Below are 20,019 nucleotides of genomic sequence, written 5' to 3' on the forward strand. Positions count from 1 at the left end.
AATAATAGTATCTTGTCTTCAGACTAATGAAACTTGTTTTGTTCATAAGGCATTAATCTTTAGACGTTTCTTTTAAATTTTTAAACCATAGTTGACAAATCAACTAGGTAAGAAAATTAAAATCGTTGAAACTAACTATGATGGTTAACACTACCATGGGAGGTATGACGAATCAAGTGAATAACGTCTAAGATTATTTTGCACAAATACTAAAGAAATGTAATTTCATCTTACAATACAAAATGTTAGGCAAATCTAACATGAAGGGTATTTGAGAGATGTAATTAACATTTAACTAAGGACATGACTTGAAGTGTGATAATTCATTCTTCGTCATGAAACTCGTTTTTTGGGGAGAAACACTTAAGAATGCAACATAAATTCTGAACTGTGTATCAAGTAAAGTATAAGTTAAAACTATTTATAAACTAAGGTTGTGGTTAGACTCATAGTCTAACATATAGATATATTCTATTTGTGGATGTTCAATTAAGATGAGGTCTTATAAGCCTCATAAAAGGAATACGAACTCCAAAATAGTAAGGAACTATACTTTACTGTATACTCTAGTAATTAAAAAGCTACAATTTTTGTGATCCCACATTATGGTTCAATTTTGAGACGAGAAACTTTAATAATTTTGAGGATGTTGAGTTTGGGAGAGAAATAAGATTATTATAGATATTGTTCTTGAGAAGGAATTGACGTTAAACTCAATTCCAACTATCACTTTTGACAATGTTTAGTTTTTCATGACTTTCATTGATCAATAAGTGAATTAAACCTTGATAAGACAATATCAAACAACTTCTCAATCAAGATATGGTAAATGTTTCAGATAATCAAACTCAACAACCTCAAAGGTCAGTGTCATTAAAGAAATCCATGAGAGAAAGGACATAAAGAAATAATGGAATGATAGACGATGATCCAATCAACTTTTATCATGCCATGAAGGTTCCAACTCTCGAAACTGGACTGATATCATAAATAAAGAGTACAAATTGATGTGAGACAATAAAGTTTTGGTATTTTTCCTATTGCTATAAGGTGTAAAACTAATTGGTTATAAATAAATATTTATAATCAAGAGGGATGCAAATTGCAATGTGGAGAGATGCACATTATGTCTTGCATGTAAGGAATTACTTATAAAGCATATATTTATTATTTTGAATAGACTTTCTTTGGTTTAATTGAAAGACTATTTCAAGATAAGCATGACACTGACTGCTCATTATGGTCTTGAGTTATATCAAATGGATTACTAATGTGTCATTTATCAATAATGATATTGATGACAAAAGTTATGTGTGCACCGAGAAAACTTTGTGTCCAAAGATCCAAAGAATATGGTTTGCAAATTAGGAAAATCCATGTGTATACTCAAGTAAGCTTCTCGTGAATAATTACACAATTTTCATTAAGTATTCTCATTTGGTTTTTTGAGATAAAAGCTTTTGATGATTGTGTATATATCACAGGTTCAGTGGGAGTAAGAATATGATCTTGGTATTATATTGGTGAACAATTGCTTGCCATTAATGATATACTCATTTTGTATTAGGAATTCAATATATGTTGAGAATGTTCTTGAAATATTCTTGAATTATAACAAAAGAGATATATCAATAAAGTATTCAAAATTTTTGGCATGAAAGATACTATACTGTGTGATAAGCTTGTAGCTAAAGAAAATAAGGTGTCTAAATTATTGCCCTAAAAGCAACCTTAGAATTCAAGAAATATAGAAGATTTTTAATTTACATTGGAATCTAATATATGCTCAAGCATGTATGTATTTGTACTTATACATATTAAGAATGTTGGATAGATATTTAAGTAACCATATAAGGAACTTTCGGTATGCAGCCAAATAAGCTATAAGGAATTTAAGGAGAACAAAATACTATATGTTCACTTATCGGAAATCAGAAAAAAGAAAATGTTTGGAGATCATTAAGATTTCTGATTCTGATCTTATAAAGCTTTTAGTTGTGAGATTTTTTGTCACATATGGCTGTAAAATTAAAAATGGTATTGAAAGCTATTAAAGATATATTTTGTGACAATAAATCAATCAGGTTGCATTTTAGTAACAACATGAACTCTATAAGGTCAAAGGCACATTGACTTTGAGCTAATTGTTATTAAAATAAAGTTCAGAGTAATAAGGTGTCTATAGAACATAATAAGGACAAACTCCATATTTTGTGTGATCTGGATCATTAAGAATATACCACTTAAGACTTTTCAGGAGCGTATTGCTCATATATGGATGTGGTATTATTTAAGATTGTGCTGGTTTAGTGGGAGTTTGTATTTGAGATGTTCTATCAAGCTGATACATATTTATGGTTTGATTCTGCAGATAAAGTATGGATTTAAGTTTTGAGTACTCTGAATGTATTCTTTCTATTGAGGTTTAAGTATAAGGTTAGAAAGAATTAATAAAGAATTGATCTCAATTAAGGAGGACAAGTTGGAAATAGACATGCTAAGATCACATTTGCATGTAATTTCCATGCTACGCATCCATGATTGATCTATGTCATTTGATTATATTGATATACGTGACCATTGATGGGTTTAGCTACGATAAATGTTGCGAAGGCCGCTTTGATCCTATGTTAGTATAATTAATGGACGAGATTGTTTTGAAATACCTATAATTATGATAGCAAAAGTTAAGCGCTTATAAGGTTACACACTATCAGAAAACATATGTAGCCCAAGTGGGAGATTGTTGGATTAAAATCCTCAATATGGGCTCATATGTATATTAGTGTATTGCTATTTGAAGTTTGGCCCAAAATAAAGTGATCATTTTAGTAATTATGGGTCATTGGGTATTAAAGTGTCATGGGCTAAATGTGTAGATACCCTAAGCGATATTTTTAATTTATTGAGGGGCTAAATTAGAAATACTTAAAATTAATAACCTAGCTATGAGGTTATAAATTGGTAGTGGTCCCCAAGAAACAAGTGCCAATTTCTATTCTCATCTTCCCCCATCAAGAGAGAAAATTAGAAAACCTAAGTCTTGTTTTCTTGGAAGATCATTACCCAAAATCACCACAAAGATTATCTCTACAAGATGGATTAAGATCATCACTATCTATGAATTAAGGTACGGTTCCGCTATTTGAATTCTTCTCTTTGAATCAACAAAGGTATTCTTTAGATCTATAGTTATACACTTATAATTATATGTAATATGTTTATCTATAGAATTGAATTTTGTTGTTGCATATTAAATGAGTGATATAGAATTTAACATAAGTGACATTCATCATATTCGAAGTTAGAGTCCCAAATTAAGAGGGAAGAGTCCAAACATAATTTTTCAAAGAAATTAAAGAAAATGTAAAACATTCAATATAATTTTTTTAAATATATATATATAGGAGTAGGAGTGTTTATTGAATCACATTCAATGAATTCGGACCCAACCAATCTAATCCAATTATTTATTTATTGGATATTAAATTTTGTACTTAAGGCACACTTAGTTTATAGGTCAAAAAAAAAAATTCATTTTAAAAAAAAAAAACATTTTTTTTCTTAGTGATTTTTTAAAATACTATATTTTTTTTCTAAATAAAGGTACGTAGTTTTTTTTATGGCCTGCTAAAAGTTTTTTTTTTTTTTTGAATTAAGCGTTTATATATTATATCGATGCATAACCATGACCTGCTAAAAGCCAGGTTGTCCTTGATTGGCAACATCCTATATTTTTGCAAAATTTGTGTTTGAAGCAAAATGTTAGTTTTTCACTCGTGGCTACTTTAGTATTTGAAAATGAGTATAGAATGGTGTTTTCTTTAATGATTGTTTGTTGTAAGTGAGTAGAGTTATAGATGATGATTGTTGCCTATCTTGGCTTATGTTAAACTTTCTTTTTACTTGGTTAAATTTTCTTGTTTGTCGGTTAATTAGGGACTATAACAAGGCAAGCAAGCAACTACTCACTTTCTTACTATGTGGTGTGACTAGCAAAAGACAAGAGTCTTTGTGGTGTTTTCAACTTTAGGAAATGTGATCACCAATTTGTTTGTTGATTTAAAGTTTTATAAAGTTTGTTTCTGATTTGAAAAAATGTGTTGTATAATAATAGAGTAATTTGTGGCAAAACCCCCTCAACTGTTAATTTACTTGCAAAAAATCATCCAACCTCATATTTTAGTGGGAAAATCCTCCAAAGTACTGTTTCATTTACATTTTTAAGGTGTCGTTTATTCAGCCTCATTAAATCCTAATTTTGCCCACGTGGCAATGACAGGTCTCTAAGAAATTATCCTACGTGGCCATATTTTACAAAATAAAAATTAAAATAAAAACAAAAAATTTAAGAGTAATTTGCGGCAAAACTCCCCCAACTATCAATTTACTTGCAAAAAACTATCTAACGAAATAGTACTTTGGAGGGTTTTCCCACCAAAATATGAGGTTGGATAGTTTTTTGCAAGTAAATTGACAGTTGAAGGGGTTTGCCGCAAATTACTCTATAATAATAATAGTAGAGGAGGGCAATATGGTCCATGAATGAATATATATTTATGTAAGGGTGGTGGTGAGTAGTGGGTGATGTTCAAGTGTGTTGGTGATGGTGGTAAAAGCAAGGGCGAGTTCCATCATTAGTCTCAATTGCACGCCAAAGTGGTTAATGAATGAGACATTTCTATCACATAAATGCATCCTATGATATATGCTAGAAAGAGATGCGTTAAAAGATATCGATGGTGTCTGTTTAGCACATGTTATACTATTATTATTTATGCAATTTATATAATTTAATGTAATAATTTTTATAAAGTATTTTTATTTAATTGTTAGACGTCACTTTTAGGTGGTGTTAGACACTAAGGTGGCGTTTGGTTGAGATAAATGAAAATATAAGGATAGGAATGGGAATGGGAAGGAATGGAATGGAATAAAATTTAAAATGCATAAAAAAAATTGATAAAAAAAATTATTAAAATTTTTTCAAATCTTGCATTGGAATGGTTTTTTTTTTCCATTTAAAAATGAAATAATCATTCTACTAAAATGATAGAAAGGTCATTCCGATGGAATAGTATTCCAATGATTTTAAATTCAACCAAACAAAGAAATGAAAAGAAAATTGTTTCCTTTCCATTCTATTTCATTGCATTACCTCTAACCAAACGCGACCTAAGTGTTGGAAATGATTAATATTTAAAAAGTAGACTATATTTAAAAACACAAACCCTTAATTATTAAAATTTAATTTAATTTGATATTCTCATTCACGTCAAGTCTAAACCTCATACCAAACACCATAGTATTATTCACTAAAATAGAATAACTCCCGAATTGTTATGAAATTATTTTAGAATATAATTAAATATTTCATCTCATATATTTTAATTTAATAATTATATAAAAATAATATGTGGACATAAGCAAAAATCACTTCCTATTCCCTATCATCAAAAAATAAATCACTCCCTATCCCCACCTACAAACCACTTATTATTTTTCATCTTATTTTTAAGTGTTAAATACTAAAATAATAATATAGAGTCTTTTTGGGAGTGATTTAGCCACATTCTGTTACAGCACTCATCCACGGCCCAGGAAGAGCTGCTCATGGTTTTTTGGGCGATTTGGTATGCCTAAAATGAGGTGGTTTGGCTGGATAAATCAATGTCAGCGGCGGAGGTTATTCTATTGGCAAGAGTAGTCCTTAATCAATGGAGAAATGCTCAACAACGGAGAATGGGGTCTTTACTTGTTCCTACGGGTTCAAGAATGGCCTTAGAGCATTGGGTGAAACCGGTTATGGGAAAGATTAAGGTTAATGTCGATAGCGCAATCTTTGCAAGTGATGGTCGATTTGGAGCGGCAGGGGTGGCCCGGGATTATCAGGGTCGATTCATTGAAGGTTTCACAATGTTACGAGTGGGGCGTGTGGATTCGGCTATGGCCGAATTGGTATGGGTTAAGGAGGCTTTGAGTTGGATAAAGAAGAAACAATGGGGACCGGTTGAAGTTGAAACTGATTCTTTGGTTGTTATCCAGGCAGTCCAAAGCACGGTGTATATTCCTTCTCCTTTTAGCCTTCAGGTGGCGGCTTGTCGTTCTCTTATGGCCGATCTGTCATTAGTCACAATTAATTTTGTTACACGTTATGTAAACAAAGCTGCACATTGTCTTGCTCGTAGCTCTTCTTTGTATTCAGATCGTATATTTAGCGAGGATAATGTTCCCGCTGATTTTCTGTCTATTGTAATGGTTGAATCTTCTTATTAATAAAATTACCATTTTTCCTAAAAAAAAAAAAAAGAAAAGAAATTTTATGTGACCAAATTTATAGCTTTGACTTTGAGTATGTACAAAAGTTAATAAAATGATATGTTACATTCACAAAACAAAATTGCAATTTCAGCATTCACAACTATAATCATTTACTAAATTAAAAATCAAAATTTGACAAATTTGTAATTTACCATTCACAATAATTTACTATTAAAAATCAAATTTTGAGTCAAACTTTAAAGTGCTTTATGTCTTTGAGGATTACTTCTATCATTGATTTTTTTGTAAATAAAAAAAATGTGAGCTATTTTCTAAACCAATTTTATATAAATATTATAACTTTCTTGAAACAGGGCCTATCTGGGCCCATATTTTCTGAGCTTAGTTTGTGTTGAAACAGATATGGGCCTTATGGTCCAAAAATATCATGGGCTTACGGCCCAAATCTCAGATGAGGAGTGAGAAGTGGTGGGAAGCTTCTTCATCTTCATTCTTCAGTTTTCAGTTTCAGAGCAGAAAAAGCATCGAAAGCCATGGACATTTCTTCCTGGTTTCGACGCAGTCTTACAAGGAACAATAACAGTAAAAGCACTAAAAACTCAGATCTTTCTGACCAACCAAAGCAACCACACAAATTTGACGATCAAATTCTCGGAGTCACTGACAAGTTGATCGATTTCGTCAAATCCTTCACCTTAGACACCTTTAAGAATTTTCCTCGTTCAGGTACTTGTTTGATTGCTGAGAAAGTGAAAGAAAACGATAATAAATTCTTGGTATTACTTACTTCTTTGATTTTTTTTTTCATCAATTTAATGTTATGTTTTTGTTTTGAGTATTGGGAAAATCGTAACCTAATTGATAATAAAAATCGAAACTTTATCCATTGTATTAGTTCCTCTAAATTTCTTTCACACTTTGTTGCAATTACTTGGAATTTAGGTTATGGGATTATCTTAATTTAGCTTACAACACTCAAAAGGAATCTGAATTAGAATAAAAATTGATAATGGTGTTACGTAGATGACGAGGAAGAGAAAAATGGTGGAGATTTCCCAACAACATCGGGCAGTGTTCGAAGTGATCTTTCTGAATGGCAGGAACGGCATGCAACTCTTGTTCTCTCTAAAGTGAAGGTGTGAGGGTTCTCTCTAGCTATGTATGTGTATATATTATATACAATCACACATATAAATATATATATATATATATATATATATTTGTATCATACACTAATCACGTGAAGTTGTGCTTTTTACAAGAAGAAGTTTCTGAAACTTAAATTTCCTAGACAATAATCTTTGACACATTGCAAGTATGCACGTTTCAGCTTCTGCATTACTGTAAGTCTGATATGGGTTTCTCATGTTTCAGGAAATTTCACAACTTAGGTATAAGCTATGCCCAGGTTACATGAAGGAACATCAATTTTGGGGAATATATTTTGCTCTTGTAAAGACTCACGTGGCTGAGTAAGTTCAATTATTTTTTGTATACTGTTAACTCTAGGTGAGTTGAGTTGAGTTGAGCTGAGCTGAGTCTGCACCAAGTACCAACCGGGTCCTTTTGATAAGAAATGCCTGACCCTGCTGCTAGAAAGAAGGACATATTTAATTGCTTGTGTCTTCTTCTGTTTATACAATAACTTGTGTTTCAGAACAGAGTATTGTCAGTTTTGATTGTTCATAACATGCCTAAACAATTTTATTAAAAAATTGACCTTTTTCCCAAACTAGAAAAAGCCTGCATTTTGTTAAGCTTATAACTTATATCTAGTGCATCTATAGCATTATAGGTAACTAATTTTGCTAGGGTTAAACTTCAACACTGTGTTTGGTGAGAGGGAAGGAAATTAGGAAGGAGGGAGAGTTTAGGAAAGATGGAGAGGATAACAAGTCTCCTCATGTTGTTTGGTATTAGAAGTAGAATTGGAAGGATAGAAAGATAGTTATTTATTAAAATTACTATATTGTCCTCTTCAAATATATATTATTTACTTTTTTATGAAGTGTATTTAGGATATTTAATAAACTTTATTTTGTCCTTTCCTCTCTTCCTTCCACCTTTGGTAGGATTGGATTTTGTACATTTGGAGGGAGAAGATATCCTTCCATCTTTCCTCTCCCTCCTTCTTTCCTACCTACCAAACACATGATTTATTCTCTTTTCTAACTCTTTCCTTCCACCCCAAAATCCTTCATAATCATGCCAAACATAGTGTAACTCTCCTCCAGATAAAGTGTTAGTATTCTACTTATTGACTTGAGCACTGCTTTGAGGCAACAAGGTGCCTAGCACCACTATGAGATTGGCGCCCTATAAATAGTTAGCGGTTTTATATAATCTTTAAAGTAAAAATAAGCGAGTCCCGATATTGAATTGTACTAATAGCGATATTACACTTCACAATGGTGCTAGGCACATGGGTGTCTTTTAGCATTTCTCTATGGACGGACTTAGGGAAGAAGATTAGAAAGCATAAATAGAGTTGTTAGATGATTGGTGGAAGATATAGTTGATTGAATTGTTTTTAAACTTGATTTAGCTAATTAAAGTAGTTTGTGGTGGTGTGTGAGTAATTATTGTTTTTAAAAGGAATTGAGTATGTAGGATGTGTGAGGCACTACCAAGTGGTTCCATGTGTGAATGGTACGATTTCAGGGTAACTTATTGAAAGAAGAAAGAAAAAAGTTTATGAGGATGTTTGGACTTTGGAGTGAATAGTATAATAGTGAATAGTTGCTATTGTTTTAGTACTTTCTGAAAACTGGGATTTGATTTTCTTGTTTTGTATTTATTATCAGATACGAGCTTCATGCAAAAAGACTAGCTAAAAGGAGAGAGATTGCATTGGAGAATGGAAAACCAACGGATAGGAGTGCATGTGAAGTTGAAATGTCAGAGACAAATTCAGCAAATTTACCCCCTTCAACACCATAGCCACACATCATAATTGTCTTTACTGTGAGGTAGAATAGCATTATTTTTTAACAAGTTTTCTGTAATTTTTCTCTATGGCAACTGAGCAAGTACAAAAGAAAATTAAAAACAACAACAATAATAATAATAATAATTCTCCATGCATGTCATCTGTAGTCTGTACATGTTGATGCTCTCTTTCTTAATACAGTTTCTCAATAGTTACTTTACATTGTTAGCATATATGTTTTTTTTTTTCTTTTTATTTCAACACCATAGCCAGATAATATTATGATTGTCTTTATTGTAAGGTAGAAAATTACTATTTAACAAGTTTTCTGTTATTTTGCTCTATGTCAACAGAGCTAGTACGAAAGAAGATTAAAAAAATAGTGATAATATTTCTTCATGCATGTCATCTGTGTTGATGCTTTTTTAGTATATATTATTATTTTATGTATATTTGGATTTCTGCATGATTTTTTTTACATGCACATAACAGGGTACAAACTTTATTTATTTGTATGTATTTCAGTGAAAATCCACTCATTCCAAGAAGTGCACTACACACATGATATAAAATCAAAACCTCAAATCAGTTAACCTAACTTGAAAACCACCCCCATTGTGCTCATTCATTCATTCTAATCTTTGTATTTAGACACACACCCAAAACTCAACAAGTTTTGTTTTTTTGCTTTTTATGGAGAATGCATATTATACAAAAGATGAAAAATTTGAAAAGAAAGATTTTGATTTAGATTTTGGGGGGTCTCAAGTTGGTGTTGAAGATTTTGCTAATTTACTTCTTTGTCTTCATTACATGTAAATTTTCTCTGGGTTTGTTTGGTATAAGACACTGAACAACTTGCCCTCTCTCTCTAGAATAATGTGAATAAGTAAATGGTGAATAGTGTACCCTACTGTACCAATGAACACAGCCAAGGTTAAGATTTTAAAAGATATGTTCAAAGTCACATCATATATTGTTGTTGTTGATGTTCTGTGTTTCTAAAAAACACTAATTTGATCTACTCACCGACACTAGTCAAATCTCACTCATGAGATTTGTGTATATATTATTATACATTTCATTCTGTCGTTTTGTTCATTAAGTAAAATACGTGTAATAATAGAATTCAAAAGCAATCAAAACTTAAAAAACAAAAAATAAGTATATTTCAACCAACTGCCAACATGGGTTTGCATGGTCCATATTTGAAGCTGGCATTTATTGCTTTCTCATCAAATTTTTTGGGATCATATTTGCACATGTATTGCTATTGATGTCGACTAATCAGAGCTGGTTCAATGCGTTTAGTCTATAATAATTTGGAATAAGAAGAAAAAAAGCAAACAAAATGTGGCAACCAAACAAGAAGAGAAGACCCATAACCAATTTCATGTCTGACATTACTGATTAAGTAAAAACTTATATGGGATTCATAAACATTAAAGGCTTTGATTGAGTGAGAAAGAGAGAGAGGAAGATGGTGAGGATTTCAAAGCCATAAAAGTTGTAAAACTCAATCAGTGTAATCCGTACAAAAATTGGGGCTTTAAGTTTCAACAATTTAAACCCTACAATTTGATGCAAAGCAAGCATGGTTGGGTTGGACAAAAAGATCTGGCAAAGGAAAGGGATGGAAGAGAAATAAAAGACATCATCAAATCTAAGTTGAACAATACTTGTCTCAACCTGTAGTGAAATGAAATGAAATGTAACAGAGCACAGAACCGTACATAACCCACATGTGAATTAATAGCTTTTACAATCCCCACATATGGCCACTACTTTGCTATGTATATGTATATATATATATATAAAATAAAGGATCCTATAATAAATTACCCTAGAGCAAAACTGCAGCAGCTTTTACCACCACCACTTCAGTAAATAAAATAAAAAAATAAGGACCTAATTTTCAACAAACTAACAATCAACTCTGACAAAAATAAAAGGACATTCACAGAAGAGCCTGAGTCTTCAGTAGTACGACTCCTATAAACAATCCAAAACTGCTCTTCAAACCTACAACATCACCTTCCATTCTTTCTTCCCAAATTTTTATTTTTTACATAAATAAATATGGCTCTTCTGTTTCATTTACCATATCCTATTTTTATTACAGTTTAGGTGAAAATAAAGAGGAGTTCTAGACTAAAAAGAGTAATTTTTTGATAGATTCAAACATCAACTTCAAAGACTTGAAATAATAACCAAGTTATGTTTCATTTGAGGGTGAAAAATACTACAATAAAAAAGACAATTGAAAAACAAAAAACAAAACATTAATATGAGAAAGGAAATTGGTTGTTTGCATTTATTTCTGAAGAGATGAGTCATTCTACCTAAATATGGACAACGGTTTAAACTGAAAATCTAGTGATAGATACATCAACAGAATAATCAAAGCCTAAATTACTTTTTTCTTTTTTCCAATCTCTTCTCAAATGGTTCCTTTCTCTCAAGTAAAAAAACTAAACCTAATTTTGTACTTGAGCAAATACCAAATGGTTCAGTCAAGTTCACAATGTTATTAATAGTTAATCCAACTTCTCTTAGCACTAATTATGGACTCAGAACTTGCAGTCTCAAATTCAACTTCCAATTAAATTTTCCTCGTCTAGGGAACGACTTGCACCCATTCGTACCTTCCGGGGAGTGGCGAATCAATAGTGATGTCAAAATTGTACCTGAAAAAATAATATTAAAGGGTTCATCAGTTATTTGTATATTTGTGTGCTGTGGTCCCAAATTGTGCACCACTAGCAGTCAAAACTTCACACTCAAAATAATGCAGAGAGATAGTATACTTCTCAATAAAGATTCTCTGTTGCTGCTGCTCGGCGAAAGCAAAGAACTCTTCGATCTCCTGCGCTGTTGGGATATTTCTTTGCATTCCATTCCTCACCCTTTGGTTAGTTGCAGTTGAACTTGGCCGCCTCGTGGTTGAACCCGGATTTCTTAAGATGTCTGACTCCCTTATCAAGCTAGATGGTGTGCTTTCTCTGGTGCTGTTATAAAACCAGAGTAAAAAAATACCCACATCATAACCAAATAAAAATTGTGCATGAAAACTACAAGAACTTGTAAATACACCAGAGAAAAAAGTCTGAATTTTTCCACCCCCACTAAAAAAATTCTCAATATTTTCTCATTATGATGGCCTAGTTTATCCACATGGAACATAGAAGGGGTGTTATACCGGACAAGTACCAAAAAATTTAGGCATGAAGCTACTCTTTGTCAGCTAGTGCAAGTCCTAAAAGAGACATCCCACATTTATGTACCTATGTTAACATCAGGGCCCATGAGAAATAAAATGCCATTCATTACTAAAAAATTATAACCGCAAATTCTCTCAAATTATTTCACACTACCATCATTGAATTGACAAAAGTTTGGTTTACACTCTTTTGTGCATTAGAGGACAAACAATGACCACTAAAGCTAAAGTTTATGATATTGATTTTTAGCAAAACAACACGCTACAACTACACTAGTTCTTTTCTCCTTATCCCCCGTTCTTGGCACTATTTGTACTGGGAACGAAAAATAGGTTTCTATTGATCCACACACCTTTTTAATACAAAAAACACTGAAGAAAACAAATGAAGACCTAAATTGATAGACCCATGTTTCTTAAGAGCAATTATGCTAGAAGATTTGAGACATTAAAATTTTTTCCTTTTAAATGTAAATCTTTGATAAACATTATGCTAGATATGTAATAGTACTTTTAACGTAGTAAATAGTATATTACATACACCCCACACTAGATATTACAATATCCCCACTAAAAAACAAGATGCATTAACTCAGCTTTCCCTCTACGAGGAAAAAATACAAAAATTGTATCATTAATTGCTCTGATGCGGATTACCCATTTGATAATAAATTAAAGGACTTTTTCTCTTAAGTCAAACGTCACAACCCTTAAAAAGTTGTCAATGAAAGCAGTTATAAAAGAAAAAGTCTCAGAAATGATGTGGCATTAACAGGCAATTCAACTCATCAAATGAAAGCGATAACACATGAACAAAGAACATAGACAAACCAAATCAAAGATCAAAAACACCTCAAAGAAATCTTATTTTTTAATAATAATTAAAAAAACCAACAACAACAACAACATTCTTATCCAGAAAACATGACACAGATGGCACTATAATTTCACGTCTGTATCTATAATAGCCGAAAAATATGCGTTAAATGTAAGACTGTAGAGTACTTGCACTGCATGAATTATTAATTACCAGAAAACAATGAATAAAGTATGCGCATTACATGACAGTCTTCAAGATGAAACTAAATGTATGAATACTATTTCTTCTTTAGGGAGTATTATTAAAGAGGCAAATCATAATAACTAAATCTAAGTATACTAATAATAATAGCTTAATTAAGGTTGCAATTACTCAGAGAAAAAATGTTACTGAATAATTAGCAAACTAATTAAAAAAATTTAGTGCCCATCATTAGTTTTGAAGATAGAAACGGTTAATTAATCGAAGAAAAGTGATACAAATTACAAACTACAAATATAGAAATACATAAAGAGAAAAAGTAAAAGTGACCTAAATATTTATATATTAAAGAAAAATGGTCACAAACAAAAGCACTGTTTATTTTCTCAGCAACGAACTAACTAACAACATAGAAAAATAAGATTAAAAAACATTTAGTGCTTTTTTTTTTAATAAAATTTGTTATAAAATCATTTTTTATGTTTTCTACCCTTCAAAATTCAGAGATACTATTTTATATTATCAAGGCAAATTTGAGACATTACATAAGCCAAAATGAATACATATAGCCCTTTCTTTTTTCATATATTAAGTTTTTTTTTAGTTATCAAAAAAAGAAAAACCCCTCTTACAAATCCGCATGAAAAACAGAACTCGAGGTTTACTTTTAAAAATATTTATTATTTCATATTATTCATGAAATATTTTAGATAAAAAGTTAGAAAGAAAACCAATAAAAAGGGCATTAACATGAAAAAATCGAAGGAAAATAGAGAGATTATTAAAAATATTTGAAGAATATTACCTATCTCTGCCTTGAAAATCAGAATTATTCTCCCCAAAAGAGGCTTCTTCTTCCTCTGTTTCGTCACCTTTTAAACCCAAAGTTTCGTCAGCCAAGCCCGAATCCAAAGACCTCACATCACTCAACCTCGAACTCCGCCACCGAAACTTAGTCCTAGGGTTTTTTTCTCCACAGCAATCTCTCGTGGTCATCACCGGCGGCGAACCCTGTTTCTCCTTATTCTGCTTCTTTGCTTCACTGAGCAATGGCGGTTTCTCCAAACGGCGGCTTCTGAGCTCGAGGTAGGAAAAAGCAGAGGAATCAACAGGGTTTGGGTTCGAGGTTGGCGATTTTCTCTGCTGTTGTTGCTGTTGTTGCTGCTGTCTTTGTAGGGCAAGGGTTTTGGCTCTGGTACGGACACCGAGAGAGCACTGAGGAGAGAGAGATACCTCCATTACTGCAACTTCGCCTGTGATTTTAGGTTTCTTCATGTACTTTCCCATATCTCAGATTCATAAATATGAAATAGCGAACGAGCGAGCGAGCAAGAGAACGAGTAAGAGAGAGAAAGAGACACACACACAGAGAGAGACGATGAAGAAGAAGAAGAAGAAGAAGAAGAGAGAAACCCCAAGTGTGTAGGAGAGAGAAAGAAGAAAAGGGTTTTAGAGAGAGAGAGAGAGAGAAGAAGAGGGACCAATTTCGTATCTGACTCTTTTTTTTTCACAGAGAGAGAGAAACTCTGAGGTTGATGGTAAAAGAAATAAAATAAAATAAATAAATAAATAAGAAATTTAAAATTAGGGTTGGCGTTTTGGGGAACAGTACTTTTTTTCATCAATTTTATAAATGGAAAATACAAAGGAAAAAAAAAAGAATATTGTTTTTTTTTTGTTTTATATTTTTTTAATAAGTTAATTAGGATTTTTATATATAATCCCATATCTAGATTTTAGGTATCAATTTTTTTTTTCATTATTGAAAATATTAAAATTGTAATTAATTGGGTGGGTTATTGGATAATTTTGTAGTATAATTTGTTTTGGTATAATTTTTTTTATCTATTTTGGTATTTTAGGAGATTTATTTAGTTTTTTTTTATGATTGTGTATGTTATATTTGTTTAGAGAATCTGTAGTTTTTCGGAAAATTTTAAGATTTTATTTAGAAATTAAATTTTAATGGGGAAAGAAAAAGATAAAAAAAAATCGTCGGAAATAAAAAAAAAAAATCAATTTTTCATCTTCCATGTGAAAATTATAATTTTTAGGAAAATTTTAAGGTTATATTTGGAAATTAGATTTTAATCGGGAAAGAAAAAGATAAAAAAAAATTATAGGAAATAAAAATAAAAAATCAGTTTTTCATGTTCCATATGAAAATTATTGTGTCTTTATATATTAAAAGTGCCTATCTAACGACATTTCTTGGTTTAACAGAATATACTTAAAAATAAAAGAATATTCTGTTAAATTTAACGATTACATTTTATCTCCCGTTAACAAATAAACCCAATAATTAAACCCAAAAAATTAAACAATCTTTTAAATATTAATAATCTATTTTTAAATTAAAAAAATCATCTTACCCACATCTCTCTCTAACAAACCTATTTTGGGAGAATATTAATAATTTTTTTATTTATTTTTTAAAAAAGAAAAATATAGATAAAATGTTTAGAAAATATAATATAAATGTGAGACTGTATATGAGTTGCCCCTTCTGTAATTACCTAGAAAAGATAAAATATATAGATAAATATATATACACATGTGAGGCTGTATAACATATATTATTATAACACAACTATGTTTTACTTACTAAATATACTGACACATATTTTATTTTTATAAAACAAATCGTTTAAATAATTATACTATTTAAATTATTAATTAAAATAAAAAACTAAAATATTAAATAAAACTAACACTACGTGGCTTGACACGTAACAATCACCTAGTGTATTATAAATGTTTAGAAAATCTGTAACTTTTAGAAAATTTTAAAGTAATATTTGTAAATTAGATTCTATAATGGGGAAAGAAAATGATAAAAAAAAATTATAAAAAAAATCAGCTTTACATGTTTCAGTAAGAAAATTATATTGAATCAATTTTCTATACAATTTATTACATGCTAATTATTTTGAAATTGATTTTTTTATATTTTTCCTATTTTTTCTTTTTTTGTCAAAACTTAATTTTTAAATATAGCCTAAATAATTTACGGTGTAAAAAATAAAATAATTATTTTTCTTCTAAATATATAGAAAATATACCATAAACATACATTTTTTAGGGGTGTTCTATTGGATTTTTTTCTTTCTAATACTATTATTACCAAGAAGAAAAAAAAAATGTGAAATCAAAAATATATTTTTTAAGATAAATAAAAAATATTTATTATAGCTAAGATGGAAGGACAGAGTCGTTTTCAACGAGAAAAGCAAAATGATCAAGATGGGGTCACCAAATGAAATGAAATGAAAAAAATTAATTTTAGGCTAATGAATGCATTTATTATTCTCATTTTGCCTATGCATGTATTTATGAGCTTCGAAATTGTTTTCAAATGTGATACATTTTTATTGGACGAGGTTGCAATTGTAGTCATTCATTTCAAATAACTTATTTAATTATCTCATATTTATTTGGAGAAAATTTGTACATATTTTAAAAGGGTGTGTTTGTAATTTCTAATTTTTTTTGGGTTTGGTCCGAGTTCAGATTTGAATCTAGGGTTTAGGTCTCGATTTGGGTTTGAGTCCTGGGCATGTTTTGGGTTTGAGATCAGGTAATGGTAGGATTCGAGTTTATTATAAAGAATTTATAATTTTACACAAACATATTAGTACAAATTAATATCGAACATAGTATTGTATTAAATAATATTAATACAATACAATACAATATAACACAATATTATATTATACTATATTATATAATACATCACGGTATACCAAAGGAGCCTTCAGAAAATTTATAGTACACGCCTTAAAGGGATGTGTTTGTAATTTCTTTTCTATTTTGGCATTAGGAAAGCTTTTTAGTTTATTTTTTATCATTATATATGTTGTAGTTATTTAAAATCACTTAAAAATTTGAATGTGCCAAAATATTCTTTTAAAAGGTGTACTATAAATTTTTACCCTATTTTTCTATATTAATAAATATATGGTATTTATAAAGAGTGTACTATAAATTTTTTAGAAAGAGATTCATCTAGCACGTGCTGGATGTGAACAGCACGTGCTGGTGTGCCACGTCGAGCAATGCTTGATAGTCTAGTCAAATAAAAAATGCCCAACACTCGATTGTCTTCTCCACTTCTCTTCTATACTCTTCATTTTGAACTAGCAGCAACGAACGAGATAATTTTTCTTCAATTTGTTTATAAGGTTTTGTTTAGAATTATCAATGTAAGCTATTTGTGTTTTATTTTGATAAATAGTCTAAGTTTTGGTAGAAATTTGACTAGGGCTATTATTTTTTAGGGTTTGAAATTAGATTTTGAAGGAGACCTCATGAGATTTTTTTTATATATTTTTTAAGGTAAGTTGTTAATCTATTTTTTTTTTACATGTTAATAAGTTTTTTGTTTTATATTTATATTTATTATTAATATATTTTTTTTATAATGCCTTGAATAATGCTAAGGAAATTACTATTGAAATGAATATCGATTTAATTTTTTCTCAAAGGTGCACAATTCGAAGAAAAAATAATTTGATGAAAATTTAAATACCTCATCTATTGAGTTATTTGGAAAAGAACTTTTTAGAATTAATTAATTTTTCTACCTTATTAACTGACAAGTTACAATCGTTAAACAATGTAAATTTAAAGTCTTGTTGTAGTTATTTTGAAAAGACATTAAAACATAATAAATAATCTTATATTGATGGGAATGAATTATGTGTAGAGTTGAAGTTATTAAAACAAATCTTGCCTAGAGAAAAAATGAGAGTTATTCACATATTAATTTTTTAAAGGCATGGATTGTTTTCTAAAAAAAATTATTGCATATATAATTTTGTTGATTATTTATACGTCAGTTGCTCATGTAGAAATAATTTTTTTAAAGTTAAAGTTGTTAAAGTCTTACTTGCAGTCTACCATGTTACAAAAAAAGCTTAATAGATTATAGCATTGATAGCGATTAAAAATGATATTTTGGAGACAACAAAATATTAAGAGTTAGTTGATGAATTTGTTTCAAAAAGTGTTCGAAGGAGGACTATTTTTAAGTAGAAGGTTGATATTAGCTTGAAGTTGCATTAAAAATAATAATAATTGATAGTATTATTTTATTTTAGTTGATCAACTCATAGTATTATTAAAATATTAGATCTTATTAGTAATTATATTTTAAAATTAGAGTAAATGATGGTATAAGATTTCAAAATTTTTAGTTTGTAAGCAATATAAATTTAATAATTTTTTTAGAAGTATAAGTATCGAATATTCATTAAACTGTATTTTCTCCAATTTTATCAGTAAAGTTTTCACTTTGCATTTATTAAAAAAAGATTTAGAAATAACTAGTATTATATGTTTCCGTTAGACCCAATTATTTAGAATTTTTGCATTATATGTGTTATGCTTAATAAAAATTTGTATTGACGAAACTAAAAAATAATTATAATTTTGTAAACATTAAATATTAAAAAATTAACTATTTACCTATAAAATAATGAGTGATTCTACAATGCACCCTCTTAAAATAGATGTATTGATGCACTCTCTATTTGTTTCACTATCTATAAAAAAATTTGGTCTATTTTGTTCATATTCATGTACATTATAACTATTTAAGATATCTTACAAAATTTTAAAAAATTCGGAATAATCAATGTGAACGCAGTTTTCGACGTGTTAAAAATTTCGAATTTTTTAAAATTTTGTAGTATGTCTTAAATAACTATAATTTACATGACTATGAGAAAAAATTTGACTAAAAAATTATTTTAAATTCTAAAATAGATAGAGATATGTTCATTTTGAGAGAATACATTATAGAATTTTCCTAAAAATAACAACAAAAAAAAAAGAAAGGTCTCAACCAAATCATTACCGACTTTCACTTCTGAGGCCCCTTATGATAGTGAGCTTTACAACCCCTCTTTAAACAACAAATTTGAAATTTTTACATGAAAAATCCTTTTTACACACTTTATTACATAATTACCCTCACACGCCTATTACTACATTTCTACTTACAAACTTATTTTTATTACACATTTACCACTTACTCATCATACCATGCATACACGTGTTCTCTCCCCATGCATCATCAATCAAATCATACTCTCTTCCCTCTCTTTTTTCATTTTGTTTTCATTTCATTTTCTATTCTTCATTTTACGTTCTCTAAGTTCATTTTTGAATTCAAGTAACCTCCATTAACTACCCATAATTTATCACGTTTTTCCCTCTTATTTTTGGTTCATCCACGAATTTTCAACTTCCTCTTAGGCCCACGATTTATGGCCCCATTTTTTTTCCCTCTCTGTTTCATTTTTTTTCAATCTTATTTATACCATGGCAATCACTCGGTCATCTTCATCCCCTTCTCCGGTTCTCAAAGAAATCAAAAATGGGCAAGAAATCTTTGGCCGAAGCAAATCCAAGGGTAAACGCCCGATCATTGATGATTTTGATTACGATTTTGAAGCTCCCATGCGAAGCGTGTGAGACCCCATTCTTCGAAGAAATCGAAGAGTTTGAACTTGGAGGAGCCCACGCTTCCCCGGAAATTTACGGGAAAAAATTTCAAAAATCTAT

General features: G+C 30.0%; 2 protein-coding genes across 2 annotated transcripts; one reads left to right on the forward strand and one right to left on the reverse strand.

The window, feature by feature from the left end:
* Window positions 1-6,736: 6,736 nt before the first annotated feature.
* Window positions 6,737-9,431, forward strand: LOC115712016 (uncharacterized). The gene is made up of 4 exons (XM_030640218.2): window positions 6,737-7,008; window positions 7,306-7,418; window positions 7,657-7,754; window positions 9,087-9,431. Exons 1-4 carry the CDS (start codon window positions 6,816-6,818, stop codon window positions 9,220-9,222), a joined length of 540 nt encoding a protein of 179 aa, XP_030496078.2. The 5' UTR covers window positions 6,737-6,815; the 3' UTR covers window positions 9,223-9,431.
* Window positions 9,432-11,499: 2,068 nt separating this feature from the next.
* LOC115714739 (cyclin-dependent kinase inhibitor 3) lies at window positions 11,500-14,988 on the reverse strand. Its single transcript, XM_030643494.2, has 3 exons — window positions 14,258-14,988; window positions 12,019-12,219; window positions 11,500-11,898 (listed from the first exon to the last, which is right to left on the reverse strand). The coding sequence occupies exons 1-3, from the start codon at window positions 14,737-14,739 to the stop codon at window positions 11,829-11,831; spliced, it is 753 nt and encodes a 250-aa protein (XP_030499354.2). The 5' UTR covers window positions 14,740-14,988; the 3' UTR covers window positions 11,500-11,828.
* Between the last annotated feature and the right edge of the window lie 5,031 nt (window positions 14,989-20,019).

The sequence above is a fragment of the Cannabis sativa genome, chromosome 4 (genome assembly GCF_029168945.1).
Source record: "Cannabis sativa cultivar Pink pepper isolate KNU-18-1 chromosome 4, ASM2916894v1, whole genome shotgun sequence".
NCBI lineage: Eukaryota > Viridiplantae > Streptophyta > Magnoliopsida > Rosales > Cannabaceae > Cannabis > Cannabis sativa.